Raw genomic sequence first — 22,366 nt, 5'->3', positions numbered from 1 at the left:
GCATTGATTGGAAATCTAATAGTCATTGGGAAACGATTATAGGGGCTTTCTATACCTTTTAAATATTGCTGACTTATCCTTAAAATAATTGGTATTGGATTGGTGGGGTTCTGATACCTGACATTCCCCCACTGGTCAGCTGTTGGCAGCTCTGGGGGTCAGATATAAATGGTGTAGGACAGCTGTTCTCAGATACTGAAGATCTGCTCTTAAGGAAAATGAGCTGAATTGTAGTACTGTGGCATTTCCAGCCTTGGCTGCTATCAATGAGGTCACTAATGGTTTGTCTATGGAATGTTCTGCCACTCTGAATGCATTTGGGCACAGAATTCATCAAGATCCACTGCTGGCAGCTGACTTTGCTTTTATTGACCAATGACATCCCAGTTGTGCTCGATGGGAGACAAGTCTGGAGATGCTGCAGACCACTGTATCGTGTTTGTCATGCTGGCTGCTCACAGTAGCACTAGCAACGGTGCGCCCAAATGCATTCAGCAGAACCTTCCTCAGACTACCATTAATAATCTCATTGATAGCAGCTGAGGTTGGAAGTGTCAGATTTCTGCAAGTGGTGCTAATACTCCAAAATGTATATATTCAGATGGCATGAATATTTTGTTTCCATTTTTTTCCATAAAAACAACTCAAAAAAACAATTGTGGAATCGAGGTTTAACCCCTTTTTAGTTTTTTTTTTTAACTAGTACATTTATGATAAAATTGTCCTGCGCAAAAAAAAAAACTGTCAACAGAAAAAATAAAGTTATCGCTCTTGGAAGAAGTCAAAACCCCAAAAATCACTGTGGGTTAAAGGAAGAAAAACTCAACAAATTGTTTGGTACAGGATTTTATTTCCAACCTTTATTGCAGTGACGTCCCGTTTCCGGTCTTATTGGCATACATTGTATTTTAAGGTTCACCACGGGGGTCTAAAATCTTAAATATATCTTTTTTCATCTTGATATTGTACAGTTCTGCAAACCTTCCGGGCCATGTAAAATAAATGGTAATGAGCAGCAGAGCTGTGCGGCCGTCCATCCGGAAGAAGATGGATGTATTGTTCCCAATATGATTGCCGCAGCCTCGGTGATGGGAGGCTGGCATCGCATTGTGCAGCTGGAATGACAGACACAAATGGCATGTGTAACCGACCTTAAAATAGCTCATCTGCATTCCCTCACCTCCTTATATGTCCCAGCGCACATAAACCAGCCTGGATGGACGCGTCCAGTCTGACACCCAGATCCTCAAAAGCCATTCTGTCTGAGGCCGCTACCGGACGTGAGGGTCCAGCGGTGCAAGGTTGTGCCGTTTTCAGTGTAGACACAGCCGTTCCCATGTCACAATATTACACAACGCTGCAAGAAAACCTCCCACGCCAATTACTGGGATATTAAGTCACAAAATACTAGTTGGATAATAAAATTAATTTTATTTTTTTCGCATGGACTCCAAGCAGTTAAACTTTGAAATGTGCATGCACAGGGATAAAAAAAAATAAAAAAATTTTGCATTCACAATTTTTTTTTTTATACAGTATTATAATTTATTTATTTTTTTTAAATTTAGGACAGTGACATGCTGGTTAACCAACTGAAGGAGATTACAGGGATCCGAGACCACGGTTTGCTCAGGGAAGCGCTCAAGGTCAGACACATTAAAATTTTTATCCCTCCCCCCAACTGCGGCATATGTGGAATCCCCACTTGGAAACATCCTCTAGGACTCCTTTTTTTTTTTCTAGAGTTCTTTATCGGCATGGTCGCCATGTAATACAGAGGAATGCCTGGCTGACCCATCAGTTGTCTACCACATGGGCGATATTCTGAAAAGTGGAGTCTTTAATGACATTTACACATTTAAAGGGGTAATCCGGTTGAAAGATTTGTGGGACCCTAATGCAATGGCCATGCTGGTAGTCCGTGTCCTGCAAACCACCTCTTGCCTAATGGCATCCTCGGGGCCTCATCTGATTAGTAGACCTAGTGGAGCGCATGACTGATGGCACAACAGTCCTACTAATGAAAAGATGTCAGGAGGAGGTTCTCTGGTCTTGAAGCCAGTCTACCGGCGTGGCTGCTGGACTTGGTCTTGCAGAGCTTCCAGATCACCTACAGTTATGGTCCATCAATAGGCTGGGGGGCTTAACTTTTAGACTTGGAGGTCTGACCTCTGGGATAGAACTTGGCACTCTTATCCCTGCGCATGCTCTACTTCGGAGAAAGGGTGCTGCATGTCCTGTCACTCCATCCGAACAGGGTCCACAGGTCATGTGTGGTATTGCAGCTCAGACCTTATGTAGTAGAATAGAGCTGGTCTGTATAGCACCCAACACAACCCAGAGATTGTACAGTTGCTAGAAGAAAGCAGCCATGTTTTTCCAGTTCTTGACAATCTCTTTAAATGCCATAGCTATGACTAGTTGTCAGCACTGTTTTTGCTCTTCTCTCACAGGCCACGAACGATGACATTATAGAAGCGGTCGGCATTCTCACCGAGGAGTGCATTCAGGAGTCGGACATCAAGGTGCTGGCCACCAAGCCGTCCAGATCTAAGGAAAGCACCACGGTTGTGCAAGGAGCAGATTGTACGTTCTCATCTGAGGTTTCTTATTAGATAAGTTGCACGTGGTTGGTAGATTGAGGGTGGTGGAATTGTGCCACTTCCAGAGCCTTGTATGTATTTCTGTGTGAGCCTCTGCACAGCAGGTAATTGCTTGGCTAGCAATGCATTTCTGGTATTGGAGGTTGTCTCAAGCTTGTTCTTCAGGAGCACACTGCTCCTCTGCCTCCTCTCTTGCATCCCTCTGGGAGGTGTGGGCTCCTGATTGACCGCTCGGGCTGGTGGCATAACGGAGCCACTGGCACGCTGCAAGGTCGTAATCCTGTTTTCATTAAATACCCATTAAAAGATAACGTGTTGAGAAAATGTAGTATCCCTGATTTGATTAATATATGGAATCCTTGACCTGGTGGGGAAACAGAAATTTACGTTGCCAAGATAAGTAATTCTTTATATATTGGTTTGGATTTGAATCCTATTGGGAATCGTGATTTATGTATGTCTCATCTGTGATAATTTATTAGCTCTTGGTTAAGGTTACATATTTATTATTGTGGGGGGAACACCTTTGTAGGGGGAATAGTTGCCCCTTTAAAACACTGTTGTAAGGGAATTTTTAATGCACTAAGTGTTATACCTCTCTCTATTAGTTTCTTTCAGGTAGATACACTACTCCTTCATCATGGTCATATTTAATCTCTGTATTAAATGGCATCTAATATGTGGGTATACCAGGTGCTAGGCCCCTAGATTGGAGAGGCACTTGAGGCTCTACGGATTATGTTAATATGGCTTCATTCTGAAAATATATCTCAATAAATAGTTAGGGATATTGGTCCCTCTTAGTGAGAGGGGTGTATCAATTTAGCATGGGTATCTGTGGTGCCTAGTTTTTGTTATAGGGCTATTTTTATCTATACTCTATAATCACAATTGATTCCCTTTGGTGAACTGTCACTGTGATCCTTATCTGGGTATATCCACTCATTTACTAGTAGTTGTCCCTTGGAGTATATTACCGGGATATAAGATACTATCTATATAAATAGGTCTGGATCACGTGCCTATGTTCTAGGTCTTTTTCATGTTGTTCAGTATTTGTTGTGAGTTTCTCATTAGGTTTTAATTGATATTATTAAAGGTTTACTTTTAATGGGTATTTAATGTAAAAAGTCTTGAAGCTACTCGCTCTGTTATTTTACTATTGTAAACTAAGGTCGTAATACTGCTAGCAGAGGCAGGTTTGCCCTCTTTGGCAGGGGCAATGAAAATTGAAAGATCCAATGGGCTTGCACGCTGTGCTCTTTGCCCAACCATCCAACCACCACCACTACACTAGAGGTAATCTACTAACTCGAGAACCCCATTAAAGAAGGTTTCCTCCCTGATTGCTGCAGCATTCAAGCCATATGTAAGCTCGGTTGGCCTGCGCGCTGTCGGTTGGCCATATCTGGGAATCTCTCATGCCTAGTATTTTATTGCAATAGGCTCTATGGAGCCGTTGCTTATGAATGAGCAGAATAGCCTCCATTGGACTTGTTTTTTTTTCAGCCACGGTTGACTCCACGTGTGAGAAGGACTACCTCCAGACGGCAATAGCTCTCAGTTTACAAGATGTCACAAATCAGCAGAAGGAGACAAACGTTTCCAACAGGTATGTAGACTTGGTCGCATGACGAGAAACTGGGAGACTCCTTTGTCTAGGTGTTGCATTAGCGAATTGTCTGTAAGTAAAAATGGACGGGCCACACATGACTTGTGTTTCAGCCTATTGGTGGGAGGGGGGGTAGTTGAATTGCTTGTGGCCTGTAATAGTCCAAAAAGTGGTTGGATTTTTTTGCAATTGTCACATTTTGGTCATGGTAGGGTTGCTTTGTGATCAATCGTCACTGACTTAGATATTGTCCAACTTTTCACCAACCTTTGGTTCCTTAAGTGTGCAAAAGTTAATAGTTGTAGACAACTCCTGTAAGTGCAGTGCAACACTCTGAAGTTTAATCCTACCGTGTAACATTGGATTTTGGGCAAGACTGTGAGATGAATTGACAATACCCTCCACCTTTCTTCTGCCACACTAATGCTGTTTGCCAGGTCCACCCATCAGGAGGACTACAATGTAATAGTAAGTTACCCCAGTCTCTATCCATTAGAACAGGACTTCGCAAACTTTTTTTCTACTGGTTCCTCACTGGCCTGACTATTGATATCTGCGCCTCATCACCTCTAGTAATGATGGACATGATTTAAGAACCAGAAGTGGCAGCAGAAACCAGAGCATGCAGGTCAATGTTTGCCATCTACATCTTCTCCATGTTTCCATTGCACCAGTTTGGGTTCTTCTCAGCCCATGTGGTCTTGGGTGGAAAATGCCAGTAGTTAAACTCATCCAGTTACTTCCCTCAATGTTTGTTTGTTTTTTTTTTGGCATTTTAGCTCCATTGAACTCTACATTCTTGAAAATAAAAACCGCTCTAAGCGGAAACGCTGTGAAGTGTGGGGAGATGTTCCTAACCCCAACGACCTCAGGAGGAACGGGGACTGGCCTGTAGGACTGAAGAACATCGGGAACACCTGCTGGTTCAGCGCGGTCATGCAGGTGCCACAGATGTATATTGCTGTTCACGGTCTTATTGAACGTGGATGAGGACCTTTTTCTGTTGCCGACGTATTATGACTTTTTTTTTTATAGCTCCTCTTGCACAGACTTATGATAAATTTATCTCCGCAGTGTAGATATTGCATGCTCGACTGGCAATGTGCATGGCCGCTAATCATTCGTTTTAGCAGTTGCTCAATCATTTTACCTTTTTTATCCAATGTGAGTGACCATCTAAGAGACCAGTTATCTAAGCCACATGTTCTTCGATGCTCCAAAGTCAATACAAACAATTAAAACTTAAACCTGATGAGGCTGGTGTATTTGTGTTGATCCATATCAAAATAGCTGCACACTCCTTTTTTTTTTTTTTTTGACAGCTCCTCAGAGTCCCTCCTCCCCGCTGCTGTGGACATCTCACACTGCTCAGTACAAGCTGCAGCAGTCAGGCTTGGTCAGAGGCAATCCAATACGCCTGGACTCATGAGCTCACTCTTGAGCATTTAATAAGTTTGGCTAAGTTTGAAATGTTCCTTTTACAGCCATTCTGACATGGATTTTTAGAGTAAGAACACTGGCTTCATCAGGTCTAGCATCCATTTATGCAATTTGTAGTGACAGCTTCCTTTTTTTTTTTTTAAAAAATCCTGTATAAATTAAAGTGGTTGTCAACCTATTTGATGAAACCCTTTGTGCTCCCGCACCACTTATCTACTGTAAAATCAATTATGCCAATGTAGACAGCACATTCTCATTAGGCTAGTGATTGGCTGCAGCGGTCACATGTTGAGGCACACTGAGGGCAGCAGGGACTTGAAGTAGTAAATGCTTATTTTGTTTATAGCATTACATGACTTTGCCAATTATGATCAACCCCTTTAAGTAATGGACTCCTGTTCTATTTGGGCTTGGCAGGTCCTGGATAAAAATCCAGAACTAGTTTGGTACAATCCGATGGGTGTTGGGAGCCATTGGTGCTGCACCATTAACCTTTTGGTTTTGATTTTATTATGGTGCTTTTAGTCCTTTTTTTTGTGTGGATTTTTTTTTTTCTTTTCTTGGCACCCCCCCCTCTATCTAGTTGTACGACTCTCCTAATTGCTAATTACGTGACATAATCGGAGAGGGATGTTACCGTTAGATAAAAGGCAGGGAACATTAAAGTTTTAGGTTCACTGCAATTTTTTTCCTAATTCCTCGGAGGTGGCGTTCGTCGCCCTGACTGTTCTATGGCCGTGTTTACACTACTTGATTGCTAAACGAGGGGAAGAAAGAAGCGGAGGGGAGCCACCGCAGTATGGGGGATGCTGAGCGACCGGGGATTGGCACTGAGATCTCCACTTTGCTTCTTAAATTGAACGACTGTGTTAAACTGGTTGGTTTTTGGCGTTCGCGGTGCTCAATTAAAATCGAGCCCTTTTTTTTTTTACTAGGTTTCCTGGGAGCGAGTGATGAGGATAAGCCGTAGTTACAAATACTGTCTGCAACTTGATTGGTTTCTTGCTGTTTATTAGCGTGACTCTGAGAATAGAAATAACCCCTTCAGTGTGATTGGTTCCCAGCTGGGTTTGCCACAGAGCTCCTTTCAGAGCCGCAATAATGTGGAAACCTAAACTACCAATTAAATCCAATGCTCGTTTCCTTTATTTAAAATGGTGAGGTTTACTTAAAGCCCGAGCAAGAGAGAAGTGTGCAGCCCCGCAACGGTTAAAGACCTTTGTACTCGTGTGTTCCATGCGGCGATTGCTTGTATCGCTTCCTTTATTAATTTATACTTTTTTATTATGTTGTCAGTCACTCTTCCACCTGCCCGAATTCCGAAGACTCGTCCACAGCTACAGGATATCACCGAACATACTGGAGAGGTGTCGGACCCGCATCGTAAGTATCTAGGAAAGAAATGGCAACGTATTCCCTCTTCTCAGGATCATTGGGGGTTCCTGTTATCAAACCTCCAGAAGCTCTTGATGATCTCTGGTAGTCCAAGGGTCCCCAACTGCTTGCCTTCAGAGATGTTTGACATTATTCGATGCAAAAGAAATATTAAAAGCCCCCCCCCGATGTATTTATAGTGGGCTATCAACAGGTAATGGGGAAAACCCAAGGATTGGGTCCTACAAGCCCTGTCCAAATGGAGAGGACATCAAGCAATATGTGCCTCAAGTCCAAGGATACCCAAGATTTCTTAACTTGAGAGCCACCTTCATCTCTGAGATGGGTTACAACCCATTCAATGTGAAGACATGGGAGAGGGCACACATGGGGGGGGGGGGGCTTATATAAACTCCAAGTCCCTGACTGGCCCATCTGCTGAATCTTCAGAGAAGCAGTGATATTGCCCCACCAGCAGAGGGAAGCAAACAATCCATGTGGGTCCTCCACTTTGGACTGGGGCAAGTAGCTGTCCTATGGATGCCAATACAGTTCAGAGTGGTGCTCACCTAAGCAGACATCTGTGAGCCACAAGCTGTAGATAATGAAGCTTTGGTCCTGTATGTTCGCCAGTCTGGTGGTGGCATCTTGGAGCTCTGTTCTTGGGATCAGTAGGTTGGACCCCCTTCACTGATCAGTGATCACCATCCTGGGAATAACCCTTTTATATGGATTTGCCAGGGCTGAGATGACAAATCTGGAGAATTGGTCCTCATTAGCTGCTTGGGTTGGATCTGACAGCAGCATCTCACAGATCAGCTGTGATCAGGGTCCATGGCTGTCGGTGCAGAGCGGTGCACTCCGTCGTGGTGGCCGTTCTTGGGTAACACCGCTCTTGTCACACGCACTTCAGTACAGAGTATATGGACTGTGGAGCTGCAGGTTCTCATACAGTGACTTGCCAGCACTGGGTATACTCTGATTAATGAGATGTAGGATGAGAGATTGATGGCTTATCAATATCTTGCTTACAGAAAACCCCTTTAACGTGGGGTATTGTTATAAAGCTACAACTGCATCGTATGTTTGTGGTGTATATTTTCTAAAAGTAGACACCTGCCAGTCTATGCAAAAAGTTGCCAAACTTTAGCTTGACTATGCATTGCTGGAACGTCTGATGCAGCCGAAGACAGGTGGTCACAAGTTATTTATTGTTTCAGGAAAATCGGAACATCGCGTTTATGCAAGAACTCCAGTATCTCTTCGCCTTAATGGTCGGCTCCAATAAAAAATATGTTGATCCTACGCCTGCTCTGGATCTGCTGAAGGATGCGTTCCTGTCTGAGGAAGCACAGCAAGTAAGACACGGGGGAGGGAAATCTACAAAAGCTTTTAATCTGCATTGGTGTAATTAGTATCTATTTAGGGTTGTATTCACATACCAGAGTTGCTGCAGTTTTTCCATCCAGATTCTGCAGCAAATCTGTGATCACGCCCTCGACTGTCAGAATACAACTTTCTAGAGTACCTGTCCAAAAAAGATGCATTAAATGGACACTCCCAGGCTCTGACTGCTCGAAAAGCCGTTTTCCACTTCCAAATACAATGGTGCCTGAATCTTCAGATAATGCTCTCTGCTCCAGCCCTGCTTCTCCAGGCTCTGTATAGGCTGCAGCGGTGATGTGACTACAGTGCACATCACCACTGCTGCCAATCAAATAGATGGCACAAGCTGTTGAACTCAGATTGGCTGCAGTGGTGAACTCACCGCTGATGGACCAGAGAAGCTACAATGATCTGGGGAGGTGTTGTCAATTTTTTTTTTTTTTTCTTAACCTGTGACAAAGGCATTTAATGGGTACCCCAGTTATGTAATTGGTATTTGCGAAGACCCAGCTGATGCCCGTCAATCACGTGACCGCAGGGTTGCTTGACATTGATGCTTCCGATCACTACATGGCACTCGCTGAAGGCTACGTAACCTTGAAAATGCAACACAGAATCTGGCATGCTGTTTGCCATCTCCTCGGGGGTCCCCAGACTATAAAAACAGCATTAAATATGTCAAGATGGTCTGTCAGAAACAGTTAAAGGCAGAACTGGGAGCACTGGTCTCCTGTTCTTGCTAAAGGAGAGGGCACCAACGCTCAATCAGATATTTGCCAAACATTCCCTTTAATACTCTGGACAATGGCCATTTAATGTTTCAGGAGACTTGGTTTTGGAGAATGACGTTCTGTTTCTGGAGGTCTTCATGATGAGGTCGCTTGTGCTATTCTTGGTGGCTCGGACATCTGTTCTGACTTCCTATTATAACTCTGAGTCAGCACTTGTGTGATGGGGATTGAAAAGATCTTTCTCGCTGTCTTTGGATAGCAGCTTGGTGCTACTCAATAATAGAAAAACAATAAATGAATGTGTCATCAGCAAATGACCTACTGTTTAAAGTCAGGTTTTTATTAAACCTTTTCAAAAGAAATAATTTAGAATGTTGACACCTTCATTGTCCACTAACTTCCGGTTTCAGGAAATTCACATGTACATTAGCAGCAATGGGGTGCAGCTAGCTTCTGTATTAAAGCATCTAATGAGCATGTGCTAAGGTCACTGGGAAGGGAGCAGGAGCTGTGACGTTGCCTATTGCAGTCCTGTCTGATAATGAGACTTCTGAAAAGTCTCCGGTAAAGAACAGGAGCTATGGCTTTGATTCATCATGACCAGCGTTGTTCACGCCAGTCTTGCATTGTGCTGGAGTCATACGCTCCTGATTCATGAAAAGGCACTTGCAAGGAAAGGTGTATGCCCTGCTACAAATCCTACTCAAGTACCTGCTGGAGTAATACTTGTTGCATAACAAACTCCTCCAATCTACATGAATTTAACAAGCGGCGGTTGCCCCATTCCCATCCCAACATGGCTTCACCCACCTTGTTGGAGGTGGCCGAAACTGCATGAATGCTAAGTCGTAAAATGTTAGTGCAGCCTCAGTTTCACCAAAATTCATTGACTTTTTAAAGCTTGGCAGTTTCCACCAGCATTTTGTTGCAAATTAATGTTCTCTTTGAATACAGATATGGGGAAAAAAACACATTAAATCTGGATTTAAACAATTAATTTTCTGGTGCATTTCTATTTAAAGTGTCACCCTGCATAAACTAATTATTTTATTTCTGCTTGCTAGCAAGATATCAGCGAGTTTTCCCACAAATTGCTGGACTGGCTAGAAGATGCTTTCCAATTGACTGTTAATGGAGAGTAAGTTATTCCTACTTCTAAACTCGCATAATAAAAGGACACACAAGCTCACTGAGGGATCAGGTTACACCCCCCCCTTAAAGTTTATAAATGGAGGGATTCGAGAACTGTAGCAAAGAGACAAAGCAGATACTAGAAAGCAGCACTCTTAATTGTTTCTTACCCCAGTGCTGGATTCACAGTTGCACTGCTCAGTACAGAAGTATAATGTCCTCCATGCTTCTGACCATGTGCTACATAGACAGGATGGCAGCAATCCCTCATGCCTGTGCAGTGTTTTGGAGAGGAGATGGCAGCTAGCTTCCAACCACAAGTTCAGAAACCACTTATATTTAGAAATCAAGCCTGCTGAGGGGGCAATTAAAGAAAAATGTAGGATGCAAGCCATATAATGGCCAGAAAGTGTTCATGGTGCACGTACAGGAAGGCTTATCTTGAGGTTGCCACAAAATGACCTGTATGATGTCACCATACACAATTATATTACAAATTCTTGATAGTGTATATTTAGTATACAATTATAGAATGACTTTTTTTGCCTTCATTTTTCCATCTTGTGTGTAGGAGGACACCAGACAAGACAGGAAACCCAATGGTGCAGCTCTTCTATGGTACATTTCTAAACGAGGGACATCTGGAAGGTATGTGGTTCTTGTTCGTGTGCACCTTACTTCCCAACTGAGCAGTGTAGCTGAGACACGATCTTTCTTTGGCCATTCTTAAATCCATGCAGACCTGATCCTGTCGCTGCTGACGCACTTCTGACTTTATCGCCAGTTTTGCCCAAGTAGCACTGGACTTTTAAAGGGGTTGTACAGTGATTTTATAGGTTTCCCAGAGGAGCATGCATGGCTTAGAAGTCTCCTCACTCTGACATGCTAGTCTTGGCTTGTCACTCTCCACAAGGAGAAGAGAACTTCATGTTCACTGTGGGTCCAACTGGTGGGACTCCTCCACTCAGGTGGGGTTCAGTAGAGCCTCGTTGTTGGGATCAGTGGCAGTCCGAGTGGTCTGTCCCTGAGCAATCGGTGTTCTTCTCTCCTACTGGTAGGCTATAATCTACAATTTTTAACTCCCTCTTTCCTACAATGTCGGGTGTCTCGACCTGTGACTAATCGTGTGATTTTTGTTACACCAGAGAAAACTTTCTCCAACACTGAAACCTTCGGGCAATATCCCCTTCAAGTGAACGGCTTCAACAACCTAAACGAATGCCTAGAAGGCATCACGGTGGAGGGAGAGATCGAGCACATGCAGAACGGCCGAGCCATGCAATACAGGCAAGAGGTCAGTATGTCGTGTGACCAACAAAGTAAAGGGGTCTCAACACTCCGAGCAATGAATATAGATTTAGGACTTTAATGCGCTCCTCTACCCGTGAAAGCCATAAAGGACATTCCCACTGCTGGTCCTGAGAGTTGATATTGTGGCACAAGTCCATGGCCGGCAGTCATGTTATATTTCACAGGGCAGTAGCATGACTGCCTATGCCATGGCATACTCTACATATAGTTAAGGGTAAAAACAATCAAGTTGTCCTCCATTTGTCATGGGGAAGAACTTGGGGATCTGACCTCAAACGCCCAGTGATCCTGTGTTTTGCCAACGCACCCCAAAAAGGCAGCTGGGTCTTCGCTTGATTCATGAAATCGGTGAGCGCTGTGCTCTGCTGTCCCATAGACAATTAATGGAGCATGTTGACCTCTGCTACATACAGTATGGGGCTACAGACCGGTGGTTCCAGAGCACCAATCTCTTGATCGCTCGGGGTCTTGGTGGTCAGACCAGAAAGCTAGTTCCCCGTACTATGGATTGATTTATTTTTTTTTTGAATAACCCAATAAACAAAGTTATCAGCATGTTTATATAATTCTTTATCGTCTTGTGTTTCTTTGCTGTTCTCACGTCGTCTCTCTCCGCAGCGCTGGTTTATAAAGCTTCCCCCGGTGTTGACTTTTGAACTGTCGCGGTTTGAGTACAATCAATCGTTGGGGCAGCCGGAAAAAATTCACAATAAGCTGGAATTCCCGGAGATTATTTACATGGACAGGTACGTGGATAAGAATAGATGCAATGCGCTCGTGTGTAATGTGGCCATACGTTCCTGAGTGTTTTGCTATAGACTAGACGTTGTCTACCCTGAATATTTTCATATAGACTAGACGCTGTCTACTACGTCTGGCACAGACTAGACTTGGTCTACTAATATTGGCATGATCGCCATGTTTATGAAGCGTTATGATCAGGTTTGTGCATCCAGTACGAATGAGATGTGTCCTAAAGGTTACATCTGTATCAACCGCTCTTCCATTCCCTCTGAAGTTCAAAGATTGACATCCAGATCCTTTATTTCAGGTTCCTATTCAGAAATAAAGATCTGATTAGAAGGAAGCGGGAGGAGATCAAGACACTGGCTCAAGACATCGACCTCCTCAATCAGAAGCTGGAAAGGTAAGCGAAGGCCAATACTAACTTCCTGCACTAAACGTTCAGATTGATTGGCGCTATCCTGTGGTACTTTGGCCCCCAGAAGCCTCATCTAACTGGATTTCTAAAGGTGAGGACCATAATGCAAGAAACATGTCCCAACTCTCGCCCTGGTGATGACTCGTCCTCTCCTGGACTGGAGAATGCATCCCCAATGATGGGCAGGATCAGCCATGACCTGATCCCTACGTTTAAATCTATACTGCTGTGGTGTGCCGTATTTTGGATTTTTTGGACCACTGACACTTGGATGCCCATTTGGATTTGACCTGTTGACTGCCCGTCATTACTACCTTATTTCCTGGGCTTGTAATCCCGGCTGGCTGGTTTCAATTATAGGATCTAACACGATCCATTTTCTTTGTTCAGAACCAGCACATCTGCACTTTCCTTCAGCTTGTTCCTACAGCCAGCAGATACTCTGTTGGCACAACCCAGGGGCCCCGGCAGCCTCTCATACTCCTGTATAGGGGGCTACTGCAACCTAAGTGGAGCAAAGTCTGCTCTTGACCACCTTCTTGAATTAACGGATTACCTGTCACCTGGCTGCTAGCTGTTGCAACTTCCTTGCAAAAATGCCTAGATAATGGACCTGCAATTACTGGAGGAAAGGTGATCAAGGCAGGGTAAATGCCATCCCATTTCTGTTCCACTCACCAGTCTGGCTACCCTCATACAATCAGCCCAACATTCTCAGATGTATTAGAAAAAGTGGCTAATTTCTAGCAACCAGTGTTAGCTGGATTTCATCTCCTCTGTACAAAACCTGATTTTGCCACCCTTGCTGTACCTTATATCAGGCTGCCATGATGATCAATGTTTAATAGGTTTCGGGTTATATCTGTGTATGGCAAATCCACCTGTAAAGGAGGCTTTAATACATGAACAATTTCAGTGGTGTCCCATTCATAATCACTTGGGGATTTCTCTAGACCGCTGAGCTTTGAAAAAAAAAATTAAGTTTTGCTGCTTTCCCTGTACTGTGTCCTTATACTTAATGTGACGTTTGGAAAGCAGTTACCAAAAAGTAATCCCTTTAAAAACAGGTTGCTCATCGCCTGTCCATAGAATAAGTGGTGCCTTTGCCGGGCACAGAGAGCAAAACTCTGAAATTGCTCCATCGGATGAACCGGTGTCCGCTCCTTTCTTTTTGACTTCTGGAAAATGTTTAGGTCCAGTGTTGTACATGGCGTCTCCGCAGTCCCAATGAATGGAGTGGTGCGGCGTCCTGCTAACGGGATATTTTGGAGCTGGGATCATTGCTTGTCCAGTGGTTAGATCTGCACGTTATGGATTGGGATAACTTTATGCAGCCATTATGGTGCCATTGGTACCCTTATGACCTGTTCACACTAGAGGTTATTTAACCACTTGCTTGAACACAGACAGGACTAAAGTGAAGTCACTAACACTTTCTGAATTCTGTTTTTCAGGTACCTAAAATACGGCTCTGGCACCAGCCGGTGCTCCCTTCCTGATATGCTTCGCTATGTGCTGGAGTTCGCAAACACAAAGTCTGCGGCTAGAAGCCCTGCTGAGGCTGTGACTGATAACGCGGGGCTTTCAGCAGACGACACCAGCTCCTGCGATACTCAACCACAGGAAAATGGGTAATTTCATTTATGGTAAAGTACAAAGCTATAAAGTAGATGTTCTATCTAACCTTGTAAATGAAGTGCCGCACAGCCAAAAGCCATCTTCTCCTTTGCTATTTGATGCGGATTACAAAGCCTTATCTTCTTTCCCCCTTTTTTTTTTCCTTTTATGTGGATTTGTTTCTTTATTAGGCTAAGATGTGAGTTACATTTTGTATCGCAGCTGACAGTAAAATGTGCTCCTCTCGTCACATGGGGATTAAAAATAAGATCTGCTATTGCTGCCCATCTTCCCCATACTGTTACTCTTCTTGATTATATTGTGCTGCCTTATAAATACAATATCCCTTTAAACAGTATTGTCGCAGTTGTAAACTTTTTGCTTATAGAAGTGCCAGACCTTTACTGTTGTATGGTCACAACATGCCCCCCTATTAGGTTTGGAGATCTCCCATGGAGGAAGACTTCTTCTCTTCTGGCTTCGGCAATGATGGGAAGAATTTTCTCGCTTATTGCACATTAAATTATAACCTATCCCCAAATATAATTCCTTCCTCTACCTCCCAACCGTGCATGTGAGCCATCACTCCATTTATTCTCCATGGGACCGCAGGCAAGTAATGTGCATCACTGCTGGAAAAGTTAGCGCCCACGTGCCGCCAGACTTTCCACTCCGTGGGAAATGTGCTTCCTCAGCGCATGTGCACTTGAACATTGAAGGGGGTTGTGGGCTAGTACAGTAGTAAGTCCCATGGCTGGTACGTCACTGGATCCAATGTGGGCGCTTGAAGTTGAGACTTGGAGGGAGACTAAGCCAAAAACTGACGTGGCATCAAAATGGAAGAGACGGGGCACAAGGTGAAAATGCCCAAGGTCCCTTTAAATATCTTTTGAATCATGGTGGTAGAAAACCCTTTAACCTGGCACCCAATGGTACAGAAACTTGTATTAAAAAAAACACAAACTAGGAAGCAACAAAGCTTGTCCCATGCCAGATTAATGGAAAGAATACCTGATAGTACTGAAGACTTTACCATTATTTTGCATTAATCACATGCTGGAGATTGTCTGCCTTTTTACTCTATAGGAGATTGTTTAAATGGGTCTTGTGTAAATTTTTTTAAATTTTTTTTTTAGATTTTTTTTTTTTTTTTTTTTTTTTTTTTTTTGTCCAGGTTGATAGACATCCGCTGCAGTGAACAGCTGGACAGTGATGACTCCACAGAAACTGCTTCCTCAATACCTTCTCAACAAAGCCACTCGGCAGCCACAGACTCCCCAGCTCCCCGGACCATCACCACCGAAGAGCTCCGCTCCGTGGAGGTCTGCTTACAGAGGTGGAGAGCGGAGGTGGAACAGGACATGCAAGGTGAAGGACCTCAAAATGAACCTCATGTTATGGGATGGTTCACAAAGTCATGTGTTCTGTGACTAATCTCTCCCATAAGAGCATGGCGTTCACTTCCAGTCTTCTGCTCAACATTGGTCAGGTGCAGACATGGGGAACACTGGCCTGAGGTGTCTTTCTATAACCAAGCCAGTCCCATGCTATTGTTAACCCCGTCATGCAGATGCATCTGGCCGTGTGCTGTCTGACATTAAGCTGCTGGGGTCCACTATAGTGTTAGGGCCTATGCACACACTGCAACCTTGCTAAAGCAGAGCTGTAGTGCAAAGCATGGGGAGGGACAGTAGCTGTAGGAGTTCTTGAACTACTGGAGGTGCCCATTACACAATGCAGTTAAGCTGTAGTCCACAATCCATAGTTGTGACAAAGTGAAACAAAAAACATAAATCCTAACTCAGGCTTGCAGGTATCGTGCACCTGTCCAGGTACCACACCTGTAGAAGTGATGTAATTGGATTAGGAAAGGTGCCCATGACCCGTCCGATATCTGCAGAAGTGACGCCGTCATCCCCGCGCTCCTCCCAATATGGGGTTGAACAGATTCTGCTTAACCCTTTTGAGAATTCCCAACTCCTTTTGTTTTAAACTTGTCTGCATCAGCCATAATATTCTTTTTTCTTCCTTAAGACTTGAAGAATTCAATTGCCCAAATCCGAAAAACCATTGAGGAGACTTACAAAGATCCCGAACTATTGCAGGTAAAGATATCTATCTTTAAAGGAAAAAATAAATGCTGAAAAGAGGTGAAAGTTGAATTCTGCTATGTCACGCAACGTCAATGTCCACAGGTTGTCGGCTATTGCCGCACGACTTCAAGGTAAATGGGGGATATTCTAAATCAGTATTTGTAAGCTAATATCAGGAGTGGAACAATCAGGAAAAGTATAATGGAGATGTCACCACATATGCATTTCTCACCCAGTCCTGGTTTTGGCTGTGAACATGGTGTTATCAGAAAACCTCTTGCTGGAGGTTACATATGGTGTCATGGTGTAGTCGCTTGATCACTACCGGGGGAGGTGTTGGATTTGTAACTTATGAATGAAGTGTAGCCTGGAAAACGGCTGCCAATTCGGTCTGCGTGAGCAGGACACGTGTGGATACGGATATATATATATATATATATATAATATAATCTAAATTATACACACATACTAGGGCCTGCGACTTACAGGCTTCTAATCACACGCCGTCATCTTGCCCTGCTGTGTCATGACCTGTCATTCAGAGCCCTCAGTCCCAAAATAATCTCCCAAGCTCACGTGAACGTGCCTCCTTGATGCCACCACTGGTGGATCAGGACAGTCCATGTTTTGCAAACCCACGAGCAGCGTGACTGAAGTTTATGCCGCCTGTATAAAATGGTGCGTGCCCAGAGGGAAGTATGACTTCTCTGCCACGTCCCTGGTCTAGATTCTGAATGTTCATGGGGGTAAAACTTGCAAGTTAACCTATTAAAGAATTGTCTATGTATTTTTCTACTGGAGACATGTGACACTAAATCCAAACTTCTACAGGACGTTCCTCAAACTAAAACACTTAGGGTAATTTTTTTTTTCTGGGTAAATTTCCTCGACTCCTAATATTTGTATTATGGCCGGAAGCTGCGGCTTATTTCTTGTGGTTTCCTTAATCTCACAGGGCAGGGGGGGCATCAGTTATGTGTCCTACAGCCAGATACAGATCTCTTTTGGAGGAAAGATCTGTGTATATCCATCACTTTCACTTGTTTATGGCAAGTTGTGCCCTGCTGATGCCCTTTTCATAGCCACTATATACAGATGTTAATATTAAGGCCCAAATTAAAGGCAATTGGTTGCTAAGTACCTGCTTGTTGTACCCGGCGCTGGCTCAGAGCAGTCACTGACCACTCCTGCCGGTGATTTGGCTGCTGCAGGTCAACAGAGCAGCTCTTTTCTTCTGGGCTGCTCTTTTGATGGGGCGTGACTGCTGACATATTGATTGACAGCTGGCTCAGCAGTTAAAAAGCAGGGAGCCAACTGTCAATCAGCATGTCAACAGAGCAGAAGAGAAGTCATTGCTCTGTCGACATGTCAGCAGTGGTCCGTAGCCTCTCGGTGACAGCAGATGTAGGCAACGGGCAGGTAGTTAGCATCTACCTGCCTGTTAGTTTTTAGGCTTAAAGTAAAGTTAAATGGTCCCCATCCTGGCTAACCCCTTTAAATTATTGCTGTGATGTTAATTATTTCTTTATATTTTGTTAGGTTCCATACAGGCTTCATGCAGTGCTGGTTCATGAAGGCCAGGCCAACTCCGGGCATTACTGGGCATATATATACAGCCATACCAGGCTGTGCTGGTTAAAGTACAATGACTTATCTGTGACAGAAGCCACTTGGGAAGAGCTCAAAAGAGACTCCTATGGAGGTGTGAGAAATGCCAGTGCCTACTGCCTCATGTACATAAACAATAAGCTACCTTATCTCATTGAGGGTAAGTAACCATCACTGAGAGATCAGGTTACTGCCATATATTGAAGATTATGGTGGAGAGGCAGAAACTTAGATGTTGTGGGTTTTTTTTTTTTTTTTTTTAGTAAGTGTTTTACCTTGGCCCAGTGCTGTACTCACAGCTGCACTGCTCAGTACTGCTGTGTAATGTTCTCCATGCCTCAAGAGACTAGAGCAGGAATCCCACGTTTGCTTTGTATGGAAGAAATCCTAGCTAGTCTCCAGGCGCTGGCTCAGAAAATAAGCATCAGTCTGCAGAGGCTAAAAAATTCAGGATGCATAAACTTGCCAGAAGTAATATTCATGTGAACACATCCTACATGGTCTTGGTTTGCTTGCCTATAGCGCCTTCTGCCCCTCCAGAAACATGCGGAGAGGGGAAATACTTTGCTGATGTATGGCAGCAGTTTAAGCATATGGGATTTTTTTTGCCACAAAACTTGTCTGGAGTCTGGACACCATATTAACAATTACATGGCTTGGCAATCCTGCAGAAATGAAGGGTCCTGACTTCTCAATGTGAATGGGCAGCTTGACGTGCGGTAAGGTCTTAATTCTGTTTTATATATATATTTTTTTAAGACCTTGAAACTGGACAACTGGAAGATAAAATCCGCAGTCTTCCTGGAGGCTTTTCACACTGGATTAGAGAGGAGAACCAGAGGTTTGACCAGGAGGTGGCAGAATGGGAGGAGGCTCATTCCTACAAGATCCCACAAATGGAGCCGTCCCTCACTTGTGACGAGGACACCCTGTCCGATGGTAAATCCTCTCCAAAGTATAATGGCAGCATACAGTGACCTTTTGTGCAGATTTTCTGAATACTTGATTCTTGAAGGCTGCTGCGGTGACTTGGCACTGTGTCCCCTTAAGTTTATCCTGCAGTGGCCACCAATTGTGCGGAATGAAGCAGCTGGCCCCATTTACTTGAAAGGGGCAATGATGGTTTCATAGCGGGTTCCTGGGAAGAACTATTAAAGGGCTGCAGTACTGATCCAATTTGGAAGCTTCATATACTAGAAGAAAAGTCTTCATTTAGTCTCGTAACCTTTGCAGGCTCGCCGCCGCTGGATGAGGAGTATAGCAGAGCCTTGACGACCCCCATGAGCTCCAGAGATCAGACGTCCCTTGCCATTAAAAAAACTGCTGACTGTTTTAAGAAAAATGGTGTAGAAGCGGCTCTAGAAGAGGTAAGTAACTTTTTTTTGAACTCCTGACTTGGTGTATATGTTTAATGGAGGTGTCCTGCATCACCCGCTTCTGCATCATGACATTGGGCAGTGCTGATGACGTAGAGATGCCAGTGCATGGTTCATGGCAATCTGGTATTGTGCACTTGTCCGATTCATGCCAGTGTGCCAAGGCTCCATTCATTCTCTATGGGAGTGAGTCCCATAGACTATGCATGGCCAATCTGCACATGCAGCAATCCCTCCATTGTGCTGAGGCATCTTGAGCTGCCTATGTTGGCTCATCACACACATACTGGCAATTCTTCTGCTCTGATGGGACATCTGCATTCACACTGAGAGCAGCTCTTCCATTTCTGGTTTACTGTAACGTGGGGTCAAAGGAAGCTGGAGAATTGCCACCTGAGCCAGGAGATATCATCGCAGGTTGTTGGCTGACATCTTAACACCCTTGGAGGAAAACCCAAGTCTAGGATAAACCCTTTAAACTTGGATCTAAATCTGATTGCTTGGCTCTGACCACTGGAGCCCAATGACTATGTCCGTCACTAGTGCATGGAGCATGTGCTACCATCATATCTATAGACAGTGAATGGAAAAGTCATTGCACAGGATCTGCAAAGGGGCTTTAGGACCACCAGTCTCATGATCAAGCATTTTATCACTTTCTGTAGAAAAGTGGGTTATTAAGAGTTGGTAACTAGATTGGTGCGCTCTATAGGGACAGGCTGCAAGACTAGGCCAACATGTGCAGGTTTCTCTTTTGCATCAATGTTCCTCATTTGGACACTTTCATCTAGTGGGGGATCTATAGTACTTGGTAATCAGTGACCAACTAATTCTGAAAAGGACTAGTAAAACTCGCTATGAAGTCTCTTGGGTCCATTCCATATGTTTAGTAGGTCTGCGGTTAGAAGGCAACTATGCAGTCACGCTCTTGCTGATTGAGTACCCAACATGGCGTTTTTTTTTTGTTTTTTTTTCACAAGCGTTTGCTATCCCTGGCCTTATTTAGTAAGCAAAATTTGTAGTTCTAGTCCTCTTTGCCTCTGAGCCCATTTGCATATTTAATTTCCCAGAGAAGCTTAAGTCTCCTCACCTTGGCATGCCAAGCTTGACATTTCAAACTCCTCAAGGAGAAACATTACCTCTTGTATTCTAGTTCAGTAATTCTTGTGTAGTGAATGACTGAGCCCCCACAGGTGACTGCATGGGTCTGGTAGTACCAATCATACGGCCTTGACTGCCCTGCTTGGGAGACCTTGTCCTTTCCTTACAGACTGGTCTATAGTTACTTCCAGTCTTAAAAAAATATTGCACTGTAAAGTAAAACTAAATGAATGAGAGGAGCGGGGAAAAATGGTTGGAGCCTTTATAAGGGGTGAGAGCAGTTATCCATTTATTTATTTTTTTTTGCATGCATTTTAAGCTAAACGTTCCCAATTGGTTTTGATGAAACATTTTGCACAATTTGCCTCCTGTAGCTGCTGTGTTGCACTATGTTGCTGACTGCAGAATGAGATAGCTTAGGATCTGGCAGGAGTTTGACTTCACTTTCCACTAACCTTTGATCATAAATCAGCTGAGAGTTCGGTAAAACAAAATACTGAAACTTTAAATGAAACCATTTGCAAAAAAGCCTAAACTTTTATATCCAATCTATCTATTTGCTGATCACTGGGGGGTCTGAGCTCTGGGGGGTGCTGTGCATGGCACATGTCAGAGCTCCATTCTTAAGTGGTTGGACAGCCGGTCATCAGCAAGCTGTCATACTGCACGTGTGACACAGGATGGATAATTCACCTTCTGTCATCGTCTCTTGTCTTTATGCTGTCCTTTATGCTATCCTGTCTTCTTAACCCTTTCCTACCTGTCACTTTTTTTGTTTGTTTCTTGCCCCTATCCCAGCCATCAAATCCTGAGCCAGAGGAGGCTGGCAAGCCCGAACCCACCCTCTGCGATCAGACTGGGGAGAAGGAGCCGCAGCCCAGCTCCCAGCTCTCCGAAGTGGAGATTCCCACTGTGGGAAAGATACTTGTTAGAGCCGACGCTGACGGATATAATGAGGAGGTAGAGCGCCGCACAGTAGGGCCGGCTTTGTAACTCGTCTAGTTCTGGGTTGGGACCAACCTGTTTCTCCAAGTCTCCTACTTTTTTCTTTGTCTTCCCATTCTGACCGTTCTTTTCTCCTTTCATCCGTCTGCGGTGCTAGACGATGCTGTGCCCTGCCATGCAAGGTGTCATCCTGGCCATACTTAAAGCCCGGCAGGTCTTTGATCGTGATGGGCCTGAAGCTGGGCTTGTGAAGGTATCCTGAGCTCTGCTGTGTGCTAGTAACCTGCAAACTTTGATCTTTTGGTTGCTGTGACCACTAACTCCTGTTCTAACCATGCTTGCATCTTTGCAAAATAATCGAAACTTTTTTTTTTTTTTTTTAGAAGTTTTGCCAAAACTAATGCATGCAATAGTTCAAGAGTTTTCTGAAGGCTTCTGTTCACTACGTCATTTCTTCTGCACGTGTTGATAATTCTCCCCCAATGTCTCCTGCCCAACTCATGATTTCATCTTTATATTCACATATTGACCATATAACTTAATTTTAAATGGTACTTGTATTTTCTCACTAGCTGTCAGAGTCCAATCTGAAAATCACTTTATTTAAAAAATGTTCTCCCCCCAAAAAAATGCTCAAGTCCTGTCCACTATGACTCTTCCTTCACTTCAAATTGCTGTCCATTGCCTGCATGTAAGCGCTCTCCAGAAACTGTCGAGACAGCTTACAGGGAAAGGGGGGTGGGGTGGTCTTTGTTGCTCCTACAGGATGTGGGAAGGCACGCTGTGAGTTTTTGTTCTGCCATAATGTAACTTGGGGGGACTTAAAACGGGAGCAGCGACAGAGGCCGACTTTCAGTTCCGTGCAGAATAGCCACT

General features: G+C 44.0%; 1 protein-coding gene across 4 annotated transcripts in view; it reads left to right on the top strand.

Annotated features, from left to right (window-relative positions):
* USP28 (ubiquitin specific peptidase 28) overlaps positions 1–22,366 on the top strand; it is a 49,167-nt gene that overhangs the window by 14,568 nt on the left and 12,233 nt on the right. The window contains exons 2-20 of one of the 4 annotated variants that reach the window (XM_073656999.1): positions 1,569–1,646; positions 2,454–2,586; positions 4,113–4,215; positions 4,995–5,157; positions 6,952–7,038; positions 8,250–8,387; positions 10,211–10,284; positions 10,849–10,925; positions 11,423–11,571; positions 12,207–12,334; positions 12,640–12,735; positions 14,205–14,381; positions 15,542–15,735; positions 16,402–16,472; positions 18,000–18,228; positions 18,828–19,007; positions 19,302–19,435; positions 21,344–21,505; positions 21,648–21,743. In XM_073656999.1, the coding sequence (XP_073513100.1) occupies positions 1,569–1,646; positions 2,454–2,586; positions 4,113–4,215; positions 4,995–5,157; positions 6,952–7,038; positions 8,250–8,387; positions 10,211–10,284; positions 10,849–10,925; positions 11,423–11,571; positions 12,207–12,334; positions 12,640–12,735; positions 14,205–14,381; positions 15,542–15,735; positions 16,402–16,472; positions 18,000–18,228; positions 18,828–19,007; positions 19,302–19,435; positions 21,344–21,505; positions 21,648–21,743 (2,469 nt within the window). Of the gene's footprint in view, positions 1–1,568; positions 1,647–1,744; positions 1,867–2,453; positions 2,587–4,112; positions 4,216–4,994; positions 5,158–6,951; positions 7,039–8,249; positions 8,388–10,210; positions 10,285–10,848; positions 10,926–11,422; positions 11,572–12,206; positions 12,335–12,639; positions 12,736–14,204; positions 14,382–15,541; positions 15,736–16,401; positions 16,473–17,999; positions 18,229–18,827; positions 19,008–19,301; positions 19,436–21,343; positions 21,506–21,647; positions 21,744–22,366 lie in introns of those variants that run through there. The other 3 variants (XM_073657001.1, XM_073657000.1, XM_073657003.1) reach the window with 3 other exon arrangements.

This window comes from Phyllobates terribilis, unplaced genomic scaffold (assembly GCF_046119375.1).
Source record: "Phyllobates terribilis strain yellow unplaced genomic scaffold, ASM4611937v1 Scaffold_12__6_contigs__length_324123572, whole genome shotgun sequence".
NCBI classification, from domain to species: Eukaryota; Metazoa; Chordata; class Amphibia; order Anura; family Dendrobatidae; genus Phyllobates; species Phyllobates terribilis.
This window is presented reverse-complemented; position numbering and strand designations above follow the sequence as displayed.